This window comes from Staurois parvus, unplaced genomic scaffold (genome assembly GCF_062004578.1).
Source record: "Staurois parvus isolate SC_StPar_1 unplaced genomic scaffold, SC_StPar_1.0 ptg000048l, whole genome shotgun sequence".
Lineage (NCBI taxonomy): Eukaryota > Metazoa > Chordata > Amphibia > Anura > Ranidae > Staurois > Staurois parvus.
The window spans coordinates 22,601,723-22,623,640 of NW_028317844.1; the positions used below are offsets into that span (position 1 = coordinate 22,601,723).

General features: G+C 40.1%; 1 protein-coding gene across 2 annotated transcripts in view; it reads right to left on the minus strand.

Moving 5' to 3' along the window:
• CASP8AP2 (caspase 8 associated protein 2) overlaps nucleotides 1–21,918 on the minus strand; it is a 65,603-nt gene that overhangs the window by 8,700 nt on the left and 34,985 nt on the right. Inside the window, exons 7-8 of one of the 2 annotated variants that reach the window (XM_089665389.1) lie at nucleotides 17,894–19,695; nucleotides 14,359–17,041 (exon numbers count right to left, since the gene is read on the minus strand). In XM_089665389.1, the coding sequence (XP_089521515.1) occupies nucleotides 14,359–17,041; nucleotides 17,894–19,695 (4,485 nt within the window). Of the gene's footprint in view, nucleotides 1–14,358; nucleotides 17,042–17,704; nucleotides 19,696–21,918 lie in introns of both variants that reach the window. The other variant, XM_089665388.1, reaches the window with a different exon arrangement.

A 21,918-nucleotide genomic window follows, 5' to 3' on the forward strand; every position in this document is an offset into this window, starting at 1 on the left:
TATATATAGTTTAGGGACTAGATGTTCTTTAAACTTCTTATAATAACCTACAATCAATCTGAAAATCTAGCTTCATCCAATCTAGGCCTCGTTTAGATATATCTGTCTTTTCCCCCTTCTCTCTTCCTCCGATTCCTTCTGGTTCTTATATTCTGCTTTAGTATCTCTGAAATGTGTTAGCGAGATCAGTGGCCGAATAAACCATTTTATCTTTTTTCGTTTTTAATTTTATCAATAAAATTATTCGTTTTCTTATCCTTCAGTTTCTTCATTAGATGTTTCCAGTTTATTACCCCACCAATGTCTTTCCTTCGAGACCCTATTAAAAATCTTCCTCGTTTCTTGTTCCATGAGATCCTTTAACTCCTCTCTTTAATATTATCTCATGTTCCAAATCTATATTTATTTTCTTTTTATGTAATTGTTCCAGCTGATATAGTTCTTCCGTTAATACCCTGATTTTTTTTTGCCCGTTCTCTCGTTTTCTCTGCCCCTATCACAATCAGTATACCCTTAATATAGACCTTATGTGCTTTCTGTACAGTGGCGACAGAAACCTCCTCGGAGTCGTTTAACTTAAAATATTGTTCTATTTCCTGCTTTACTCTTATTTCTGTTTTCGAGTCTTGTGACAGGATCATGGTTCGATAAAGATATTACATCTATGTTAGTTTTCAAAGACTCAGAGTCTATGTTCAATCAACATATAATCCAATGCTAAATACATCCTATGTGCCGCAGAGAAGGTGGTATAGACTCTTTCCCTTGGGTGCTTAACCCTCCAAGCATCCATCAGCTGACATTGATGCAACTTTTTTTTTTTTTTTTAAAAAACATTCTTTAGACTCCAATTTCCCTCTCTCCGAGTGCACGGTGAAGCATCCATCTCTGGATCAAAAATTTAAGTCTTCTGCCACAATCAGGCTACCCCTTTTAAAGTCTATAAGTTTTCCCAATATTCCTTCAAAATATACCGTTGTGTTTCTATTGGGGAAATAGATATTTGCTAATGTACACTCCCTTCCGTGCAGGTTTCCTCTCAAAAATAAATAACGGCCTGCTGGATCTGCCAACCTTCATCCAAAAGTTAATTTTATATTTTTTCCAAATCCTATCGCCACTCCCTTTGTCTGTCGCATTGGAGAATCCGCATAGTACCAAGTTGGAAGATATTCAGAATACAGCTTGCCATTTGAATCTTTGGATATACATGTCTCTTGCAGTACTTCAATAGATCGTTGCTATATTTCCCTTAAAACCTTGTGTCTTTTTGTTGGAGTGTTCAGGCCTTTTACATTATATGTCATAAAATAAACAATATTCCTTCCTCCCATTTTGTCTGTTCTCCTCTATGTATCCCTTAGGGGATATAAGTAAATAACATTTAGAACAAGAAGACATTCCCCATTTACCCTTCTTCCCCACCCCCTTCCTACTTTCTCCCACCATCCCCTCATCCCTCCCTCTTACCCATCCCCTCCTTTTGAAAACCCCCAAGACCTATATTTGATCCTTGAATCAGTTGTGACATACTGTCACAGTTGATTCTTTCTTCTGGGTAAGACTCTGAACACACATGCCCATTCAAGCCCCGGTCTCTCATGCTTGGGTCTGAAATTCGGTGGCATGTTTAGCCTCCCTACTCCCCGCCGTGAGTCTTCATCACTCACTTACCTGATCATCTTTTTTCTCCACTCTCTAGCCTGTCTAGGAAACATTTTTTCCCCATACCTAAGAGCCCCATTTAGCCTGTCCTCGGAGGAGGTGAATTTTATCCTTGAAATATTACAGGGCAAATGGGAGGAGTAAGGCAGTGGAGAGAGGAGACAGAAAAAAAAAAAAAAAAAAAGTAGGGGGATGGGGAGCACAATACTTGGGTCCGCCACCACCTATCCCCCCTCTCACCTTCCTTCCACAGCCATCTCCCCCAAAACCCCCCGCCCCCGTCTACCTAGTTTTCAAAACACTTTGCCATTTCTCTTCTAACCTTACAATTGCTTTCCCTCCTGCAGATCATCCACCAATATCTAACATCTATAAACCTAATTTTTCGCAAAAGCCGCTTAAATAATCTGGGAATCTCAGTTTCACCAAAATTTCCCGTCCTTCCACCCAATCAAGCATGCTGGGAATCCCAAAGTATAGCTGACATTTTTGTCCCTCATCTGATCTAGCAATAGTTTCAAAGATCTTCTTCTGGCAAGCGTCTCCTGTGATAGGTCTGCAAAAATTTGCAACTTCGTTTCTCCATATTTGATATCTGGTATCCCACGTAGCTTCTTCCAAATAATTTCTTTATCTTCATAATAATGGAACCTTACTATCACATCCCTTGGGGTATCCGATGTAACTCTTTGGGAACTCCTTAGCCTATGCACTATTTATAGTTGCTCAGTCTCTCCTCTTCCCATTATTGGGTTAAACAATCTTCTCATAATGTCCCATAGATCTTCTCCTTGAGACATTTCTGGTAAGCCTCTGATCCTTAAGTTGCTCCTATCTCGGTTTTCCTGATCTTCTAACTTATAGAACAGTCTGTTCTCTTCAATTCCTCCACTTGCTCTTCTAGTTTATTCATTACTTGGGCTTGTTTCTCCAAATCCCCATCAGTTTCCTCTACTCGTGTCAGGACGTATCCAAATTCACGGTGTAAAACCGCCATTTTACTTTTTATGGAGTTCTCTACTTTTGCAAACATATCTGCAATTTCCAATTTTGTGGGCATTTGTAACCTTGCCTCTTGCTCCTCCACATTTTTCTTTTCCCCCTTTCACTCTCCAGCTTTGATATTTCTTTCAGCTGATTTCTATCAGATACCTCAAAAGACAGTCTTGTTTGACCCCTGCTACAAATTTACTTCTCTGACTTTCTAGAGTTTGTTCCTCTGGGCTTTTCTCATGCAAAGGCATGCACTTCTTTATTGTACTTGTATTTAGATTTGGTTGAGTTTTTGCTCCTCCTCCTCCCTTGACAGATCTACTCTTCATATTCCTGAGGATGCACAGTAATTTACAGTACTAGGTAAAAATTTGCTTCCAGTATCCCTGGGTCCTTATCCATAATACTGGTCTCGCGTAAAGTCTTCCCCATCCTGGTCTGTATGGGGGTTACAATTCTCTGATATCCTTTTTTTCCCCTTCTTCACCTTACCCTTCCTGGGTGCCCCCACCTTCTTATAAGCTTACTTAAATAATGTCCCATTTAATCTGTCCCATCCACCTGTGAGACCCCCAGGGAAACTATTATATTCATGCTTCTCCCAACCTCGACAATAGCATACAGGAACTCAACTTTAGGGATTTACCGCCTCCAGCGGCAACTCACCCACTCCTATGTACTGCATCCACTGGCTGGCAATCAGCGGTTAACTTATCTTCAGGGGTCTCACAAGGTCCCCTTTAGTGGTCGGGGGCTCCCAGGCTTGGTGGTCTCCTCTCTGTATCTCATGGCCGGCTTTGTGCAAAGTTCTCCCGTGCTGTGTGGAGTTGTCACTGCTCCTCACGCTACATCTTTATGGAGAGGTATTAAAATTGCTGAGGAGTGTATGCAGGGGACCTGTGATGAAAGGAAAGGAGGGCTCGGAGCTCCATCCTCCTCTCTCCGGCTCAAGGCTCCCAGGTTCCCTGCCCCAGTCACGTGGATCCACCCAGCCCTCCACTCCTCCACCGGGTCCTTCTCCTCCTTACGTCAGGCAGCAGCCTCTTGGTCTCCCATCGCAGCATGAGTCCCAGCTCCACCAGCCACACTGGACTCCCCAGCCCGAGCTCTCTCTGAGGCAAGACAGGCAAACAAAGGGTTCAGGTGAATACCATTGCTTAGCGGGCATGGGAGCTCCTAGCTCATGTCGCTGTAGAGCGCCATATTCAAGTCCCTCCCCCCTAGTCCATGGGCAGTAATTCTAGGACCAGACCTCCTTTTTTTGAACTGAGAGGCTTTATAAAATGTAGCACTTTGAACAGATGTAGAGAAGAGAAGATTATTTGTTTAATCTCTGTAGATCTCCTGAGACTTGTTACTTCGCCGGGTATATGTAAGGGTTTACCAACCACTTTAAAATTTGAACAATCTGCGCAACAAGATTTAAATCTGTATACAAACTTAGTACTGAGCTATATAATGTTCTGTATAGACAAAGTTTCATAAGATAAGCACATCAAGATTTTTCGTATCAGAAACCTCGGAACGCTAAGGAAGAATGGTATCTCCTTAGGGAGCATAATAGCACTTTTAGGAATGGGAACTAGGAGAAGTATAATGTTGCAAGGGCTAATCTAAAGAGACATTAAAGAAGCTTATAGGGTCAAAATTGAAGAATATTTCAATGAGAACATTGTGCAGGAGGGATGGAGTAAAATACTGCAAATACAAGGTATTCAGCAGGTCCAGATGAAGTCTCAGGGGAGGTTGTCAAGGCACGTGCAGCTATACGCATGGGTTTTCACTAAGAACTTTAATTTGTCATTACTGTTGGCCATCGGCCCATCCTGCTTAAAATCTGCTATTATATCTTTCCCCAAAAAGTCAGTCAGTCACAGATAGCCTGGATGTTTATAAGCCAATAGCGCTTACTTCAGTAATTATGAAGTGCCCAAAGATACAAGTCCTGAGGTAGTTTAGACCCCATCAGTTTGCCTACAGAGTAATTAGGAGTACAGAAGATGGTGTGCAGCAAAATATTTTACCTTGAACAAGGGGAAAAAACAAAAGCCAATTGTAGATTTTACAAGAGTGCAATAGAATCTCTTTTTATTAAGAGCAATTGTGTAGAGAAGTCTCGGTCAAGTTTCTCAGGAGTATACATTTCTGAGAATCTTTCATGGTCAATAAATGTACAGTACATGTGATAATTAAAACAATTTCTGCATTGATTATACTTCCTGAGATTACTTAAGAAGAATGGTCTGGAGGGATGAAGTATTAGAGACTTTATGTTGTTAATTAAGAGTGTATTGGTGTACTGTAGTTTAGTATAGTACCCATAATGTACCATGGGCTGACAGGAATGCTCTGCATAAAATTATCCAACCTACAAACAGTAAACACAATGTACACCATTATAAAAATTTTGCACATACCTGCCTGCCTCAGTAATATAAGAGTACCGAGGGAACAACAGATAACCTAAATGCCTTAACTATTGCTAGCAAAATTTGGAGGGAATGGGTGCTGCCTTGAAAGAATTCCTAGAAGGAGAGTTACCAGGTACCTAACTCTGTTTTCTCAGTCTTCCAGGGCAGCATCTGAGAGGATGTAGCAAGGAATACTTAATGGGGGCGTCAACCACCCGGAGAACTTTCCTATTGAAATTTGATCTTGGCTGGGCAGGCAGTCAATGCGATAGTACCTTACAAAGGTTTTAAAGCTTGACCATGTAGCTGCCCTGCAGATCTGCTCCATTGTTGCCCCTGCTTTTCCTGCAAAAGAAGAAGCCCATGCTTTATTTACTCCAGAGAATAGAACCAATAATGCCGGTGATTTTTACCAATTCTTGGTTCTTTCTGGGTAGGCTATGAAGATTTTCCTGACATCCAATTTGGAGTATATTTCTCTTTTCTTGCCATGAAAAGGTAGTTGGAAGGTAAGGAATAACAATGTTTTGCGACCTGTGAAATGCAACTTTTGGCAGTAAGGCTGGATCTGGTGAGAGGATTATTTTGTCTAGATGAATCGTGCAATAAGGTTTGAACATTCACAGTGCCTGTATTTCGCTCACCTTTCTTGCCAATACCAGGGAGCTCAGAAGCACTGTTTTCAGAGTAAAGGGTTTGCATAGAGCTACTAGGAAACCTTGCAGAACCGTAGATAAGTCCCATGAAGGAAACTTCCTGCTCCCTATTGGCTTAACTGTACCTACTGAATATAGGAAAAGTTTTCTAAGCGGGTCCTCAGCCAGTTTTGTATCAAAAGAGAAGGATAAGGCCGCCACTTGAACTTTTAGGCTAGGTTCACACTTATGCGGTGCGGTACACTGCATGTGATTCGCACAGGAACCACACCGCATTCCTGTGCAAATCACATGCGAATTGTGTGCGGTGCGATTGGAGCCATATGTATGGCTCCAATCGCACCGCATCCGCACCAAAAAGGTGCAGGACCCTTTTTTGGGTCCTTACTAGAATTGGATCGCTTAGATATTAACACCTATGCGATCCGATTCTGCAGATCGCACTGCGTTTTGCGGACCAATTTCGGGGTATTACCTAAACACACACCCGCAGCAGTTAGCACGAATGGGGTGCAATTCTGATGTGGTGCGGAATTTGCACAGAAAACGCCGCAAATTCCACACCGCATCAGTGTGAACCCAGGCTAAGGGTGCTATGTGGGAGCTTTCCATTGGCTCTATCCTGAAAAAAGTCCAGGACTGCAGGCATTATGCAGCGCTCTCGCCCTTTATTCGTGCACCAGGTGATGAACTTTTTGCATACTTTTCCATATATAGACTGAGTAAATGGTTTCCTGCTGGCTAACATGGTGTCCACTACCTTATCGGACAGCCCCTTTTTTTGTAGCATTACCCTTTTCAGTAACCAGACATAAAGATTGTTTTGATGTGTGGGTGAAAGATTGGTCCCTGTATTAGAAGGTCCAGCTTGTCCAGCAAACATAGGTACATTTGAGTGCTCATGTTCTTGAGAGGACTGAACCAGGCTTTTTGAGAGACCATTGCTTTTTTCCTTCTGATTTTCTGGATGACTGGGAGTTAGGATTGATGGAGGGAATGTGTAGCATAGAGCGTATTATCAATTTTGAGCAAAGGTGTTCATCCCCAGGCTATCATCTCTTGCAGTTAGTGAAAAGAATTTTGAGGTCTTGGTGTTTCTCTGACGCAAACAGGTCCACTGAATGTGTCCCCCAGATATCTGTGATCCAATCGAAGGTTGATTGATCTAGCGCCTACTCCACATGCTTTCCTAAGCTCCTGCTCAGGTACTCTGAATGTGTTCTCTACCCCTTTCATGTTCACTACTGAATTAGACTGCACATTTGCTCTGGCCAAGTCAAAATAGAGTCCAACAGATTCATTAGCGGACGAGATGTGGTTACTCCTTGTCTGTTGATATATTCTACTGTTGTAGCACTGCCCAACTGTATCTGAATGTTTTTATCCTGAAGCTGTGTGTGAAAGGACATCAGTGCTCATTGTGCCACCTTCAACTCCCTTCATGTTTGAAGATGCTTGAGCCCAATGTTGACTCCATTTGACTTGGGTTAGTTTCTCTGCCAGATCTGCCCCCCCAACCCGAGGTGATTCGAATTGTGTTAGAGTCCACTGACGCCTCTGACTGTAAAGGAGTGGTTTGAGCCACCATTGCAGAGACTCCTTCACTTCTTTTGAGACTTCGATTATTTGGTCTATAGAATGTGGATGGACATCCCATTGAGAGGTCATTGTGTTTAACTGTGCTCAAAATGATGACCAGTATAGGAGGATGTCATAAGTCTCAGAACTCTCATACCTTTTCTTATAGTGATCGAGTTGGAGCAACATAGTGATGTTATTTCTTCTATCATTCTCTGTTCCTTGTCCTGAGTGAGATGGGAGTTTTGTCTTCTGGAAGTCCATCACATAGCCCAGAAAATGTATCATTTGACTGAGAACCAAGTGAGATTTTTGCTTCTTTATAATCCACACTAGTTCCCTTAAGTAACAGATGCTTCACTAAAGGTTGTTTAAAAGTGCTTCTACTGTGTTGACAAAGAGGAGATCGTCCAAGTATGGTATGACTCCTATGCCTTAAAGGTGTAATTTCTTTAGAGCCTCTGCCAGCATTTTCGTAACAATTCTGGGTGCTGAAGAAATCCCAAGGGGGAAGGAGGTGTATTGCATACAAAGTGTAGCTTTTGGTCCCTGGATTGCAAACCTCAGGTATTGGTGATGGTTTTTCTTTATTAGCATGTGCAGGTAAACATCCTGCAGATCTACTGTCGCAATGAAGACTCCTAATACCAGTATACTCCTTTGGGAGTAAATGGATTCCATCCGGAATTTTTTGTATTTTATCTTTTTGTTGAGGGGATTCAGGATGAGTATGAGTCTCAACTTGTTTGCAGTTATGTTCCGCCATTGGTTTGCAAATGACACCAGCCTGACCCCACCTGTAAACAGTCAATATTTTTTGGTGTTGGATGTGGATGGCTTAAGAAATAAATCTTACCTATTTTTTCTTTTCTGAAAGAACCAGTACGGTTTTGCTTCACCTTGCTTGTTACCCCTTTTTTGCTGACAAAAAGATATTTTGTGTTGTCTTTTGTGGCTGTAGGAAACCTTCCTTCCTATCCTTTGACATGTCGAGTACAGATTCTAGATCCAATCCAAAAAGGAGCTTGCCTGTGAAGGGAATGCTTATTCTTTGAGGTAACGTCCCCCGACCATGCTTTCAGACACAATTCTCTTCTGACAGAGTTGATCAGAGCTGTAGATCTGGCAGTCACCTTTATTGCCTCAGCTGGCGCATCTTCTAAAAATGCTGCAGCTCTGGTTAGCTTTGGGATGGTCCTTAGCAACTCTTCCCTTGATGTACCACCTTCGGTTTTGGAACCGATTTAGCCACCATAAGACTGCATTCTGTACATGTTTATGCAATTGCAGGGTTGAAATTTGCTGCTCCTGCTTCCCATGACCTTTCTAGCAAGGACTCCAAGACCCTGAAAGACCCAATGGACAAGAAAGCAAACTCATCAAATGAAAGGTCTTGGAAAGTGATATGTTGACCAAAAGGACATTAGCCCATGTCTGGGTGTTGTCTTTCCAAAACGGATATCTGTGTTTCACTGCTGCTGGCGTGCACAGTTTCCTCTCTGGTTCTTCCCACTCTTTTTTTAATGAGTTGAGAAGGTTCAGGGTTTCTTTGGTTGCAACCCTTTATACTTTTTAAGTAGAGAAAAGTTCAGCCTTCTCCTCTTTTATGCCCAGGGTGTTTGAAATCACTTTTTAACAGGTATTCTCTGTCTTCCGAAGGGAAGAGAAGTTTCTGGGATCCTTACTCTTCCTCAGTCCAAGCATAAGCCATCCTCAGACTCTGAATTTGATACTTTTCTTGTTCAGATCTGCTGGGTTCTTTCCAACTTCAGGATGAAATAACAGCCTGGTTGGTGGATGGGTTGCTGCCTGAGCCCGCTGGGGTTTGACAATTTTGTATCGCTGTGCATGGGAGACCAAAAGTATCCCACATTTTTTTTTCTTATAGGATGACATGTCTTTAAGAAAACCCTGTGATTCTTTGATAACCAGTTTACTGATACACTTCTGACACAGCAGTTTTCTTCAATCTGGGGATAGTCTGTGACCGCACGAAGCACATGTTTCCTTGCTGGTCTTAGCCTTTTTCTCTTCTGGGGCCTTTGAAACAGAAACAGACAAACCCAGAATGAGGCACAAATTATACAAAATCGCTGCTACCACTAAATCGCATTAGGTGCATAATGGTTCGGTAAGTACAGAGGTGGCCCCAGCATGTTCTGGCTTACCTTGGAGCTGTTTTAGCTCACATGATCTGATGGGCAAGATGTTGCAGCGTCTGACATGGTCAGCTTAAGTGAGCTTGTAACGTAATGCCCTTTAAAAGCTCTCCTGCCCCAGCACTGGCCCAGCCCCACAGCTACCCTGTCGGAGGACACATACCTGCCATGAGTCTGTTGCCATGCAGCTTGGCTGGTTTCAAGACCTCAGGTGTGTAAAACATGTTTTCAGATTAAAACCACCTCCTCGGTGAAACCAGAAGTGACAACATCTGCCCCGACCAATAGGGGAGCCACTGGAAGTGCCACAAACAGGGGTGTGCCCTTGGAAAATGCTCAGACCTCCTAGCCACCATTAAGACGGCACAGACTTTTAGTGTGTCGCCAGAAGTGATGCCATTGGTGTCCTGGAATACAGCCGCTGCCATCTTGCTACACCCACAGTGCATACAGCAGCCACAGCACAGGGAAAGCAACCTCCAAGGGAGGAAGAGAGCCAGCAAGTCACTTTTCCCTCAGCCCAAGGGATCACAGGTGAATATGTACAGCAGTCTCCCATGCTGACTAAGTCCTTCACACCTGCTGCCTGATGACCAAGCTGCAATGTAAGAAGTAGGGAGGCTATCCCAAGACGCCACTAGCTGGGGAGATTGTTGCTGAACCCTCCGTGAGGCTGAAACCTCAAGCTTTCAAGAAAAAGAGTTCCCAGGAGAGACCATTCAGCTACTCCTGTCCTATGCTGCCTAACCTCTCCAAATTCTAGGGGAGGCAGCCAGACAGGAAGGCCCATGCAACTAGCACAGAGCCCTGGAGAAAAACAAACAAAAAAAAACAAACAAAAACTGCGTGGCTATCCTGTTGGTCTGGATGAAACAAAAAAAAAACTGAGGCAGGCAGGTATGTGCAAACATTTTATAATAGTGGACATTGTGTTTTTTGTTTGTAGGTGTGAGGAGCCCTATCTCTCAGATGCTGCCCTGGAAGATGACTTGAGAAAACAGTTGGTCATAAACTCCCTTCCCATCAGATATCTAGGATTCCCACTGTCTCTATAGAGCAGAGAAAATAAAAAGATTGATTTCATAATAGTTATCACTTTTTTTTTTTTATTATTACCATCAGACAGAAAATACAGAAATATTAAAGTTAGAATATATCTGGAGAGCTTTTTCCCATGGGCTGCCATAAATGTGAAATTAGCCTAAATTAGGTAACCTTCCAGTCAGCTTAGTGTTTTGTTATGTTAGAGGTGTTTATTATTTATGTTTTGTATAATGTTTTATGGATGTAGAAGTGTGAAATATTGCTTGTGTTTGTAAAAATTATGAAGTGTTACTTTCTGAAATGTATTATTGTTTTATTTGCAAGGACAATAAATCTTATCTATTTGAAAATAAAAGAAACAAGAAAACGAATGCAGCCATCACATCCAAGAATTGGCAAGCGGCAATAGAATACATTTTTTCTTTTGGGTTTATTACTGCTTTAGAAACAAATAATGGCTTTGCCAGTTCAACTGAAAGTCTATTATTTACATAAGCAGAATGATCTCTCTTAGCTGATGTTACCTGTCACATTACTCAAACACGTTGAATTCTCACTTGCAGGCTAACAGTAGAAAGATGCCTAAATATAGTGGCCCAAGTGTACACCATTTCATACAGAAAAAAGTTAGTTTTTAGGACAGTCATATATGAAGCAGTGAAAAAAAAAAAAAAAATTGGGAATCTTTTTCACATTTAGGTAATTAGCAACACAACAGATCTTTGGGTATACACCTAGGAAAAGAAAATGGTCACTAAGCAAAAAAAGTTCCTTCTCCCATTTAAAGCTGGTACACAAGCCAAATATTGGCCGGTTCAACAAACTGACCGACATTTGGCCAGAGTGTACAGCAGCCTGTCTGGCTTCTTTTGAACAGGCATGCTGGAAAACCAGCATTTGATCAGCGCTAGCAGCGAATGGCTGTGAGCATTGATCAGTGTGTTCTGGCAGAGGGGCAGTCCCCCTGTCAGAATACAATTGCAAAGCAGGGGAGATCCCTGCACATCGCATAGTTAGTACAGCGACCTTTCAATTTTTTTTTTTTTCGTTCAACCCAGCAAAACGTGTCGTGTGTACCTAGCATTGTGGTTCAGCCCTTGCTGAAAGAAGAGAAAAACAGTAGCAACTACAAGTACTAGAAGAAAAGGAGAGAGAATAACAGAAAGAAGAAATACCAAACTGAGTGAAAAACATCAAGGGCATATCAAAGCACCATAAAAACAGTAGTATGGTAGTGTCTATGCTATAATGCACAATAAAAGGATTAAAATTATTGTAAAGAAAAAAAAAATCCCCTTTACCCAAATTTTCATTAGAATAAAGCAAAACTCATGAGGAAAAAACAAAACAAAAACACATTAAAACAAGTGTGGCTTAAATCACAGGTACACCTGCAGAGCTTCAGAGCCAAAACTGTCATCAGCCAAAGCAACGTCAATACGATAAAACTTTGAACAAAGATCCACATGGCTATCAAGCACACCTTGGGCACGTGGATACGTGGTCCTGGACGTATCTGAGGTATCGCCGTGAACATCAGAATGACAGCAATAGTTTTAGTATCAGACCTCCTCTAACTCTAAACTGGTAACCTGTAAAAGCCTTTAAAGCATTGCCTATGGCAACGTAGTTTGTCGCTGTTCCATGAGCGTCGCAATTTTAAAGCATGACATGTTAGGCATCTATTTACTCCAAAAATACAGTGCGACATAAAAAATGCAAAGCTCACCATTTTATTCTCTAGGGCCTCCACTAAAATTATACATACTTTATGGGGGTTCCAAGTAATTTTCAAGCAAAAAAAAAAAAAAACCACACAGAATTTTGCTTGTAAACACAGTGTCAGAAAAAGGCCTGGTCTTCAATTAGTTTTATTAAACACTATAGTGGTTGTAGACCTCTGACCTGAAAAACAAAACCAAGAACATCCCTCTATACCAGGTGAACTGTTATCTTACTTATGAGTGGCACAGAGATTGGAAAGAACCAGTGGAAACATGGCCAAACTGTAATGAGTTTTACCATGTTTTGGGAAACAAGAACTTGTTGTTAGGCTTTGAAAAGCATAAATGAGGGAACAGTTAAATTGTAACTGATGGATATGACCTATGTCAACAGTAAATATATCTGCAAAACTAGAGAAAATCTGAAGCAAAAACTCGCGAAATTTAAAAAGTTATAGAAAATAGTCTTTCAAGCCAAAAGGTTATGTTGGCAGGAAAGGAAATATATACTCTTTAAAAGTGGAGTTACACTCACGCTGTCAAAAAATAAAAGTCAGCAGCTACAAAAACTGTAGCTGCTGACTTTTAAAAAACAGTCCTGCAGCCCGTTTCACCGGCCATCCTGTATTCCAGGAGGTGCGGCTTCACAGCCGGGTACCTACTGCGCATGTGCGAGTAGCACTGAGCTTCATGAATGGTCCTGTGGTCTTATGGGACCTGTCACATGTCCCAAAAGACTACAGGGAAGGAGGACACCTTCTGCTTCCGATCGGACCAGAAGATGGAGTGGGTACCTGTCAAATTCGGGTACCTGCTTCTCCCCCGCCCCCCAAAGGTGCCAATCCTTAATGAGGAGCAGGGTAGCAGTCCTTAAAGCAGAACTTCCCCTTTTGGGTGGAGCTCCGCTTTAATTTACAAGTGACATTTTTATGGAGTGCCAGGAGCATAGCTATCATACTTCCGGTGCGCCAATGCTGGAACTTCTGATCTCAGCTCCAACAGTTGCAGAGTCACATGCAGCCACTGTGCCTGCCCCTTCCCAGCCCACCTGTCCAATCAGAGTGCTTTGAATTTTGTGAACCCATTCACATATTGCAAAGGCTCATGTAAATAGGCAACAAAGAGGAGGGGCCAGCAGAGATGTTAGCATGAGAAGGCAGTGTCTCTCCTGTCTGAGCTCCTTGAGTGTAGCGACAGCTGTGGTCCCAAGGCTCCATAAAAAAGTGAGCGAGAGATAAGCGTAATAGTAAATTAAAGGGATAAGTCCATGAGGTGGCATGCATCTCATTGCACTTAACTCCTAGTATTGCAGTACATTTTACAGATTGGCTGAATTCCTGGAATTCAGCTTTAAGAATATCCTAGGAAATTCCATGTGTTAGCTCTTGCAGCAAATAACCAAAATCACTGAGGTCCAGAACTGGGTGAACGGTCTCATCTTACTTATGAGCAGCACAGAGATTGAAAAGAATGGTTAAACAGTAATGGGTGTTACCATGTTTTGGGAAACAAGAACTTGTTGCTAGGCGTTGAAAAGCATAATCGAGGGAACAAGGTAGATTTGAAGGGAAAAAACAATATCAATGAAATTGTAACTAATGGATATGACCTATGTCAAAAGTAAATATATCTGCAAACTAGAGAAAATCTGAAAACAACAAACTGGCAAGACTTAAAAAAGTTATTGAAAATAGTCTTTCAAACCAAAAGGTTATGTTTGAAGGAAAGGAGAAAAAATACTCTGCCAAGCTCTACACACACTTGCCTATAAGATCCCTGATGTAAAGCAAGAAATAGTAAGATCTACGTCTGAGTAAAATCTACTTCTGAGGAGGACAAACAGTTATTTACCAGGTTTCCTAAGTGGTATGAGGTATCAAAGCACTTTGGGCCAATACTCATTTTCAGTCTCTTTAAACTGGCAGCTTTCATAAAAATAATACCTGGTGATCTCACCATAAAAAGTCCTTGTTCAGGCACTTCCGAATTTGAGTAACATCTTGTCATAAGCACCAATGATGGATACTACAAGTAGCCATACAGACACATTCTCCAAAGTGCTAGAAAATTACATTCATAAACCACCTTATATCCTAGATTTATAAATGACACTTAAAGCAATATTTACCTTGTCCAGGAAACAACTACTTCTCCTTTCTTTTTGATCACATTCTTTGCAGATATTCCACCACTTGGGGAATGCTTAAATGAAGAAAAGATTACATTGCTTTCACTGACAACCCTTCTGTGTTTTCGTTGTGGTTTGTCTTCATCCTCAGTCCTGCTATAGCAGGAACCTTCCTTTTTAGTGTTCTTGTCAGGAAGAAAAGAAATGTTTAGTCTCTTGGATGAAGGTCCCTTCTCTGATGACTTCCTTTTCTTTTTCTTCGGATTGAAGTCTACAGACACAGCTTCAGGAATGCTCCCTATAATTGTATTTGCACATGGAGTTTGACAGTTTATGATTTCCTCTGTAAAGGTTGTTTCCATCTTGTCACAGTGCATCAGCTGTTGTTCAACAGATTTCATCTTGTCACTATCTTTTGGACTGCTTTCAGAACAAATTGTTACCAATTTATCACTGTCTAGCTGAGCTTTCTCTGTATGAAGTACATTTGTTAACTCAACTTCAGATGGGTCTGTTAAACTTTGGTTTAAGGCATCAGGAAATACAGATGTGGAATGCACATTTTTAGGCGATGAACATGTACATTGTTTTACATCTGTAAAATGTTCTAATTTCTCATCAATTTTTGTGAAACTCGACTCCTCAGAATATGGCACCATGGACTCACCAAATAAAGCGTTCTCGGTGTCTGCTTTGAGTTTGGTTTCAACATGGATCCCTTGTTTCAAACTTTCATCAAGAATGTTACCATGTGTACTCTCCAGCTGACCTGTAGCTGCAATGTCAGCTTCTACTACCAAAGAGCTGTCAGACAATGGAGAATTAGATGATACAGCACGTCTTATTTTAACAATGAAGTGATCATTGGATTTCTCCATTATAACTGCTTGCATGGGTTCGCTTGGATGGCACTGAAAGCCATCAGGTTCAGTAGAATTTTCTGGTGAACCAGGGTTTGAGTTGTCTGAATCCAAAGTTAAATGTATGTCCTCTTCTGTGGCATCTTCCTCATCCAAGACAGCATCTTCACTAAAATGTGCATTTATTTTAGATAATGATTCAGTATCATAAACTGGCCTAAGAAAACTAAGATGAGAATCAGATTTCAGGGGTGAAGGTACAGTAAGTGACACGGCAAGATCTTCCATAAGAACTGAATAGGACTTGAATCGGTCCTCAGAGGTTGCTACACTTTTGCTGGATGAGGTGCTTGTAGGGACTTCTAGCAGACAGCTTTCATCAAAAACATCTGGGGTTAGTACAGTCTCATGTCTAGGTAAAGTACCGATATGTGGAGGGGAAATAGAAGTCCAAGGAAAAGCTACCTTAACTGGCGTTTTAATTTCTGTCAAAGAATTTACAGCATCATATCTTTGACTTGAGGTGCTTTTTTTCTCTGGAGTGTCCAATATCCATATGTTTTCATGCAGGGTGTTAAACTCTAAATTGTCATTCAGCAAAGTTTTAAAAATGTCACCCATGTGATCATCACTTACTAAGTTAAAGGATAACCCTGCAGAGCTTTGCTGATCTATTTGACATTCATTCGATGGGTTGGGTTTGGCAGTGGATGAAGAGGACATATTTGGTTTTAGGCTCGTGTGATGACCAGGTGAAATACTAATTTTGTCACAGGTGGTACTCAAATCTTTTAAGAGCTTCTTTTCCACACTGGGGTCCCCTGTAGTTTGAGGTTTTGTGTTTGCAGCATCTCTTTGATATTGAAAGTCTAAACGTCTTAAACAACGTTCATTTTCTGATTTGGCTACAGAAGCTTTAGTCTTATTCACTTTTTGAGACTTTATTTGATCAGATTTTTGCAATTTTGTTGATGATATTGCACTTATTTTATTCTCATCTTGGTCAGTTTCTAATTTGGCATTGCCACATAGTTTTATGATCACTCCTTTAAGAGTATCAAATAAAGAGTCAAGCTGTTCTTCTACAAATTTCCATAGCCTTTTTTTCATATCTATGAGCCGCTGCTCAAAGATCCGATCTACAATCCCATTCTTTTTAAGCTGCTTTAGCCTGGATTCAATAACCTTACACATTTTGTTTTGCAATTTGTCTGGTGAAGAACACAACCTAGACCAATCTAAACGGTTTGCTAGAGTGGTAAAGCATAATGATGCTGCTTCAACAAAGCGATGGAACTGGGATAGTGGAAACTGTATCTTAAATTTCATGTATTTTTTTCTTATATGCTTTCTTATTATTCTCAACATCTGTAGAACATCCTGTATATTTGATGGAGGAACAATTTTTAAAACTCCTTCAAGGCAAGAGTCAGCGCTTACATTTTTCCCTCTGTCAACTGGCAACGCAAGCAATTTTGCTTTTGTATTCTCTTTTGTTTTTTTCTTTGCTTTTGAAGTTGATTGCCTGAGTGGTGAAATGACTCCATTTGGTTTGGTCAAAGAAGCTACCTTGCTTTCCTGACTTTCAGGGCTCTTCATCACATTTGTACCTTTGATGGGCTCAGTTTGGCTTGGGCTACTTTTAGACTGTGAGGTTTGCTCATTATCTGGTTCTTCATCACTTATAATCTCCCCTTCCTCAACTTCATCAGAAGAGATCTCTATTGGAAAAGTTTCAGAGTCTTTATCAGTTTTGCTGACTGGTTCACAATTCTCTTTGTTCAGCTCATTTGGAGTGCGCATATTTACATCTGATGGAAGATCTAATGAGGAGAAAAAAAAAAAAAGATTAAGATTTCATAAACACATTTCTAGTGATGTATATAACTTTATTAATTCATCAACTGTGTAATAGAACATCAACTTATTAATTTGCCTCTGCTTTAACACACTGCACTGACAGGGTATAAAGAAAAGCATATTTGAAAGGCGATTTAACCTAGTCTCTGCTACTGAAGGGAATTTGGTGTTAATGAACAATAAACAGACCATAACTCAACAGATATCTGCAGTAATGGCAAATTTGTGATCAATAAGATCCTTCATAAACTGCAAATTTGATGAATAAAAGACCCAGACCAGTGTCTCCAGAGGTAAATTACTAAATTATCCAAACATTTTTAGACCAAAGAAGTTAAAAAAAAAATAAAATCATAAATCTACCCAATATAAAAACAGTCTTGCATTTTGATCTGTGCAAGCAATCAGTTTGCAGAAACCATTTAATATCTGCATTAAAAATACAAAATTACAAACAAAAAAAAGAAAAAAAAAAAAAAACACCATAAAAATCAAGGATTAGAATTAAAGTGAAAGAATAAAAAAAAAAGTAGACCAAACCGCAGAAGAAATAAAAAAAATCTAAACCTAAAAGCATGCCTGCATGCAAAACTACAGCTACTTTTATAATAATGAAAAAATACTACCTTTATATGACACGCTCACTACTGAAGCCTTGGTCGTGCGTTCAGTTGTAGGCAGATGTGCTAGAGGTCTGGCTGGGCTTTTTAGTGGACTGACGACCTTAGGTATACGTCTTAAGAAATTTAAGTCAAGGCTTATTACAGAACTTTCATCATGTAAACACTGATCAGTATTTGAGGATTCACATATACCTGTTGTGGACCGAGTCATATTTGGTTTCAAGTCGCTTGTCTGGTCTACATCTTCAGTTATCTGCGATAAGATAACTCCATTATCTTGAACATTTTCAGCTGGCACAGGCATGTTCAGATTTGCTGAAGAGATCTCGTTATCGCTACACTTGTCAATTTCAATGTAAGAATCAAGCACAATAAGATCAGAATCATCTAAAATGCTTTGTGTGTCCACATCATCAGAAATGTTGGCCTTTGGTTCCATATGTAAGACTTGCAGACAATCTATATTTGATTGTGTAGATTCTGCAAGTGCCTTGCCCTCCTTAATGGTCACTGTTGACTGTTCTCTGTGAAGTGCTGAAGTATCTTCAGACTCAGAATGATGCACCAATCTTAAATCATCTGAAGAAATGGGATCTGCTACAGAGAGTTTTGTACTATGCTTCAAATCCATTAAGCTAGGTTTACCTAAATGTTCTTCAGATTCTCCACCATCTTTAGTGCTTGTGCACACTTTAGAAGATACCTCTATATTTACAAAATCTATACCAGTTTCCTTAGCAGACACAGGAGAGTTTGCCGATTCTGAATCTTGATTTTTTTTTTTAGCTGGAGAAAGGGTCAGATTAAGAGTCTCCATAAAGGATAACTTCAAGTTCTTTACAGAATTATCTTCCTTCTGACAAGTTGAGCTTTTTGTAAGATTTTGGGAATTCACTTCTGCTCTACTAGGACAGTCTTGCATTTTTACTTTATTTGAAGAATGGTGAGACACTTTCTCTTTTCGGTGCCCTCTGTGATTTTGATCAAATCCAACATCGTCTTCATCTTTAGATTTTTTCTTTTCAGCCCTATTGTCCCGATCAGATAAACTTTTGCTATCACATTTATACTTAACTTTGGTTGGTGATGGCCTAACTTCATTCTTGCTTGATTTTGAGTCTTTGCTTACATTTTTGGAACCACTGTACTCTGAGCAACGTTTATCCTTTCTGTCAGAATCAATACTCCTTTTGTTCTGTTCTGATGGTGAGGATTTTTGAGAGTAGTCATTTTTAAGAGTCGAAAAATGGGTTCTATTCAACCTTTGGGACCCATCATCCTTTTCGAGTGTTCTGTGTTTGTGTTTCACAGTTTTGTCTTGCTCATATCCTTTAGACTCCTTTCTGTGTTGAGATTTTTCATGTGTTTTTATATACTTTTCTTTTGACTGATGCAGTTCTTGGGATCGTGTGTTTTCTTTTGAAAAGCTTGGTTTATCATGGGAGGCTGAGGAATGTTTCCTACTGTCCATTTTGCAATCATCTGACTTTTTAGAATTTCTGGTTTCTTGAGATCTTTCACTTTTTCCAGTTTTTGTTGGTTGTCCAAGTGACTTTTCTTTTATTTCACAAATACCATCGTCTGCTACAGTGCTGAGACTAGATCTGTGTCCTTCACTCCTTTGCCGTCGATCTACATCTCTACTCTGACTATCGGAGTTCATTTCTCTTTTAGTTTTCTCATCTACCATTACCTTGTGCCTTGAAGTCTGTTTTTCTGTTCCTTCACTCTCCTTGCAGTGTCTTTGCTCCATTTTTGCATTAGATTCTGAATTAGATTCTACAGAAGACTTTGCCTGTTCAGAACAGCTTTTTGTAGAAGAAGAGTTACCCATCTGGTCTTTAGAAGTTCCTTGTGGTTTCCCTTCTTTCCTTATGCTACTAGTCTTATTTATTGGGTCTTTAGACGGCTCATTGTTCTTTAATTTTGTATTTACACTTAATAATGGTACTGTATTTGGCTTAAAACTTCGAGTACTTCCTGGAACACACAGCCTTAATAAGGATTAAAAATTGAGAAATAGGTATTAGCACAAATAACTACTGCAACCTGTTTAGACAGCCATTGCTATCAATGTGAATTTCATTTCATTCTTAGCTTTAGAGTTCAACTGCAGATGACTTTGCAAAATAAACAAAAAACACTATGTGACAAGCTAAGCTCTTCAAAGTTAATTCTAGGCCATAAATGAAATCCGTTAGCTTTATCCTGCAAATATTGCAACTGTGACAAAAGTTGAAGCCTGCAAAGCTTACTTTAAGTGTGGGGAATGCAGCAATTCCTATATATGTTTTCCGCACCACAAATCGCACTGTGTTCTGTGATCTGCTGCCGATGTCCATTAGAAGTTGACACCGTAAAAACAGGTTGCAAATTCAGTGTGTCTGCCTGAACCAGACTGCATGGGTATAAACACTCATGCAATCCAATTTCAGTGCGGCTAAGAAAAAAAAAAAAAAAAAAAAAAAGGAAGGTGCCTGCACTGTTTTGCTGGGGAACAATTTGAGCCATCAAAAAATGAATGGGCTCAAATCACACTGCACAGAATCGCTTTTGATTTGCACAGGAATGCTTTGCAATTCAAATGCGGTTCACAGTGTAAACCAGGGCTAAAATTGGATACCAGGACACAAATACAACACCTCCTGTGCTTGCACTTGTCTCCTATTCCAGTGCTTTGATTTTGGATTTTATATGCCTTATATATTGCCACTTTTGTGAGTATAATTCTTAATTCATAAAATTTACCATTTGCTTACTGAGGTAATGCGCAAGGTTGGTGCACTTTTGTTTCTGTTCTGTACTACAGTTTGGATTCCAGGAATTCAGCCACTTTGTAAAAAGTGCAGGCATACTATGATTTAAGCAATTGTGAATAGATAGGCGCTGTGCAATAACAAAACCATATATACAAAGCAAAACATATCTCTACATTTCATTACAGATATCATTGGGTGTAATACTAATCCTCCCAATAATGTCTTATCAATATTATCCTTTTAACAATAATAGATGTGAATTAAATCTTATTAATACAGTGTCATTCCTTTTGTGATGTGATGCTGTGAACCAAAATTCCGTGTGCTTTCACCACGTGCAGATAAATTAAGTGTAAAATAAAGGAGGTGTGAGCACCTTAAATAAAACACACTAAAAAAGCTACTGTGCACAAGAAGGCAACCAATAGCACCCTAAAACACAGATAATAGACAAAAAAGTGCAGTGCTAGGATAATTAAATAAATAGTCAAAAAGACTCTGCGTATACAATTTCGAAATAACACCAATAAAATAATCCAATCTAAAACCAGAAATGGTAAATCAGAAAGTTCCAATGTAAACAGTATATAAAGTGACTCTCGTGCTCAATGACTCTGGATCCGGTATCGGTGCAGTAGTGGTAAAGGTAATGCGCACTCACTGGATGCGCATAATTATTGCGCCTTATGTTAAAATCCAGATGTCATCAAACAGGTAATGGGTAGATGAACTTCCCTCTCAGAGATGGTGGGTCTTCAGGTTAGATGTTATGGGGTTGGTAAAGATGATCCTCGTCCTTATAAAGCTCCTTTGCATTGAACCTGAAGTAACTTTCTGGATATGCAGATTAACAATTAACAAAGATCTTAACAATTAAGATCTATATCCCAATTTAAACCTTTTGGGTCCAGTGTGCAATCTATGAATCCACTAGGTTTCCATCTGTGAGACTTTTATGCTCATATTTGTACCCCCTCCAGTGTTTAGAGACTTTATTTTCCAAAACTGTAAAAGGCTGGGAACTTTATTGTTTCAGTCAAAATGGTTAGAGACACTATGCGGTTTAAAACAATTCTTGATAATCTATGTGTGTAGACAATTACCTCGTAGCTCTGCCCATGTATTGCAATTTACATGGGCAGGTGAGTAAATAAGTGACATATCTCGAATCACACGTGATGAGCTTTAAGCGTATGTTTCTCCTGTCACATGTGATGAGAAACTGTCAATCCTTTTGCTTTGGTCTCTAACCGTCCTACTTGTCTTACATCTTCCACATTTGGAGAATGTGGCATCCAAGAATGTGGGGGGCCTCCTTGGGAGTTCCACCACATTCTTGGAAATTATATGCCTCAGACCCAACGCTTTTTTTATATATAAATGTGGGCCTTGTTGGTAAGATTTGTTTCAAAGTTTGATCCCTCAGTAAGATAGACCAATAATTTTCTCCAGTTCCTT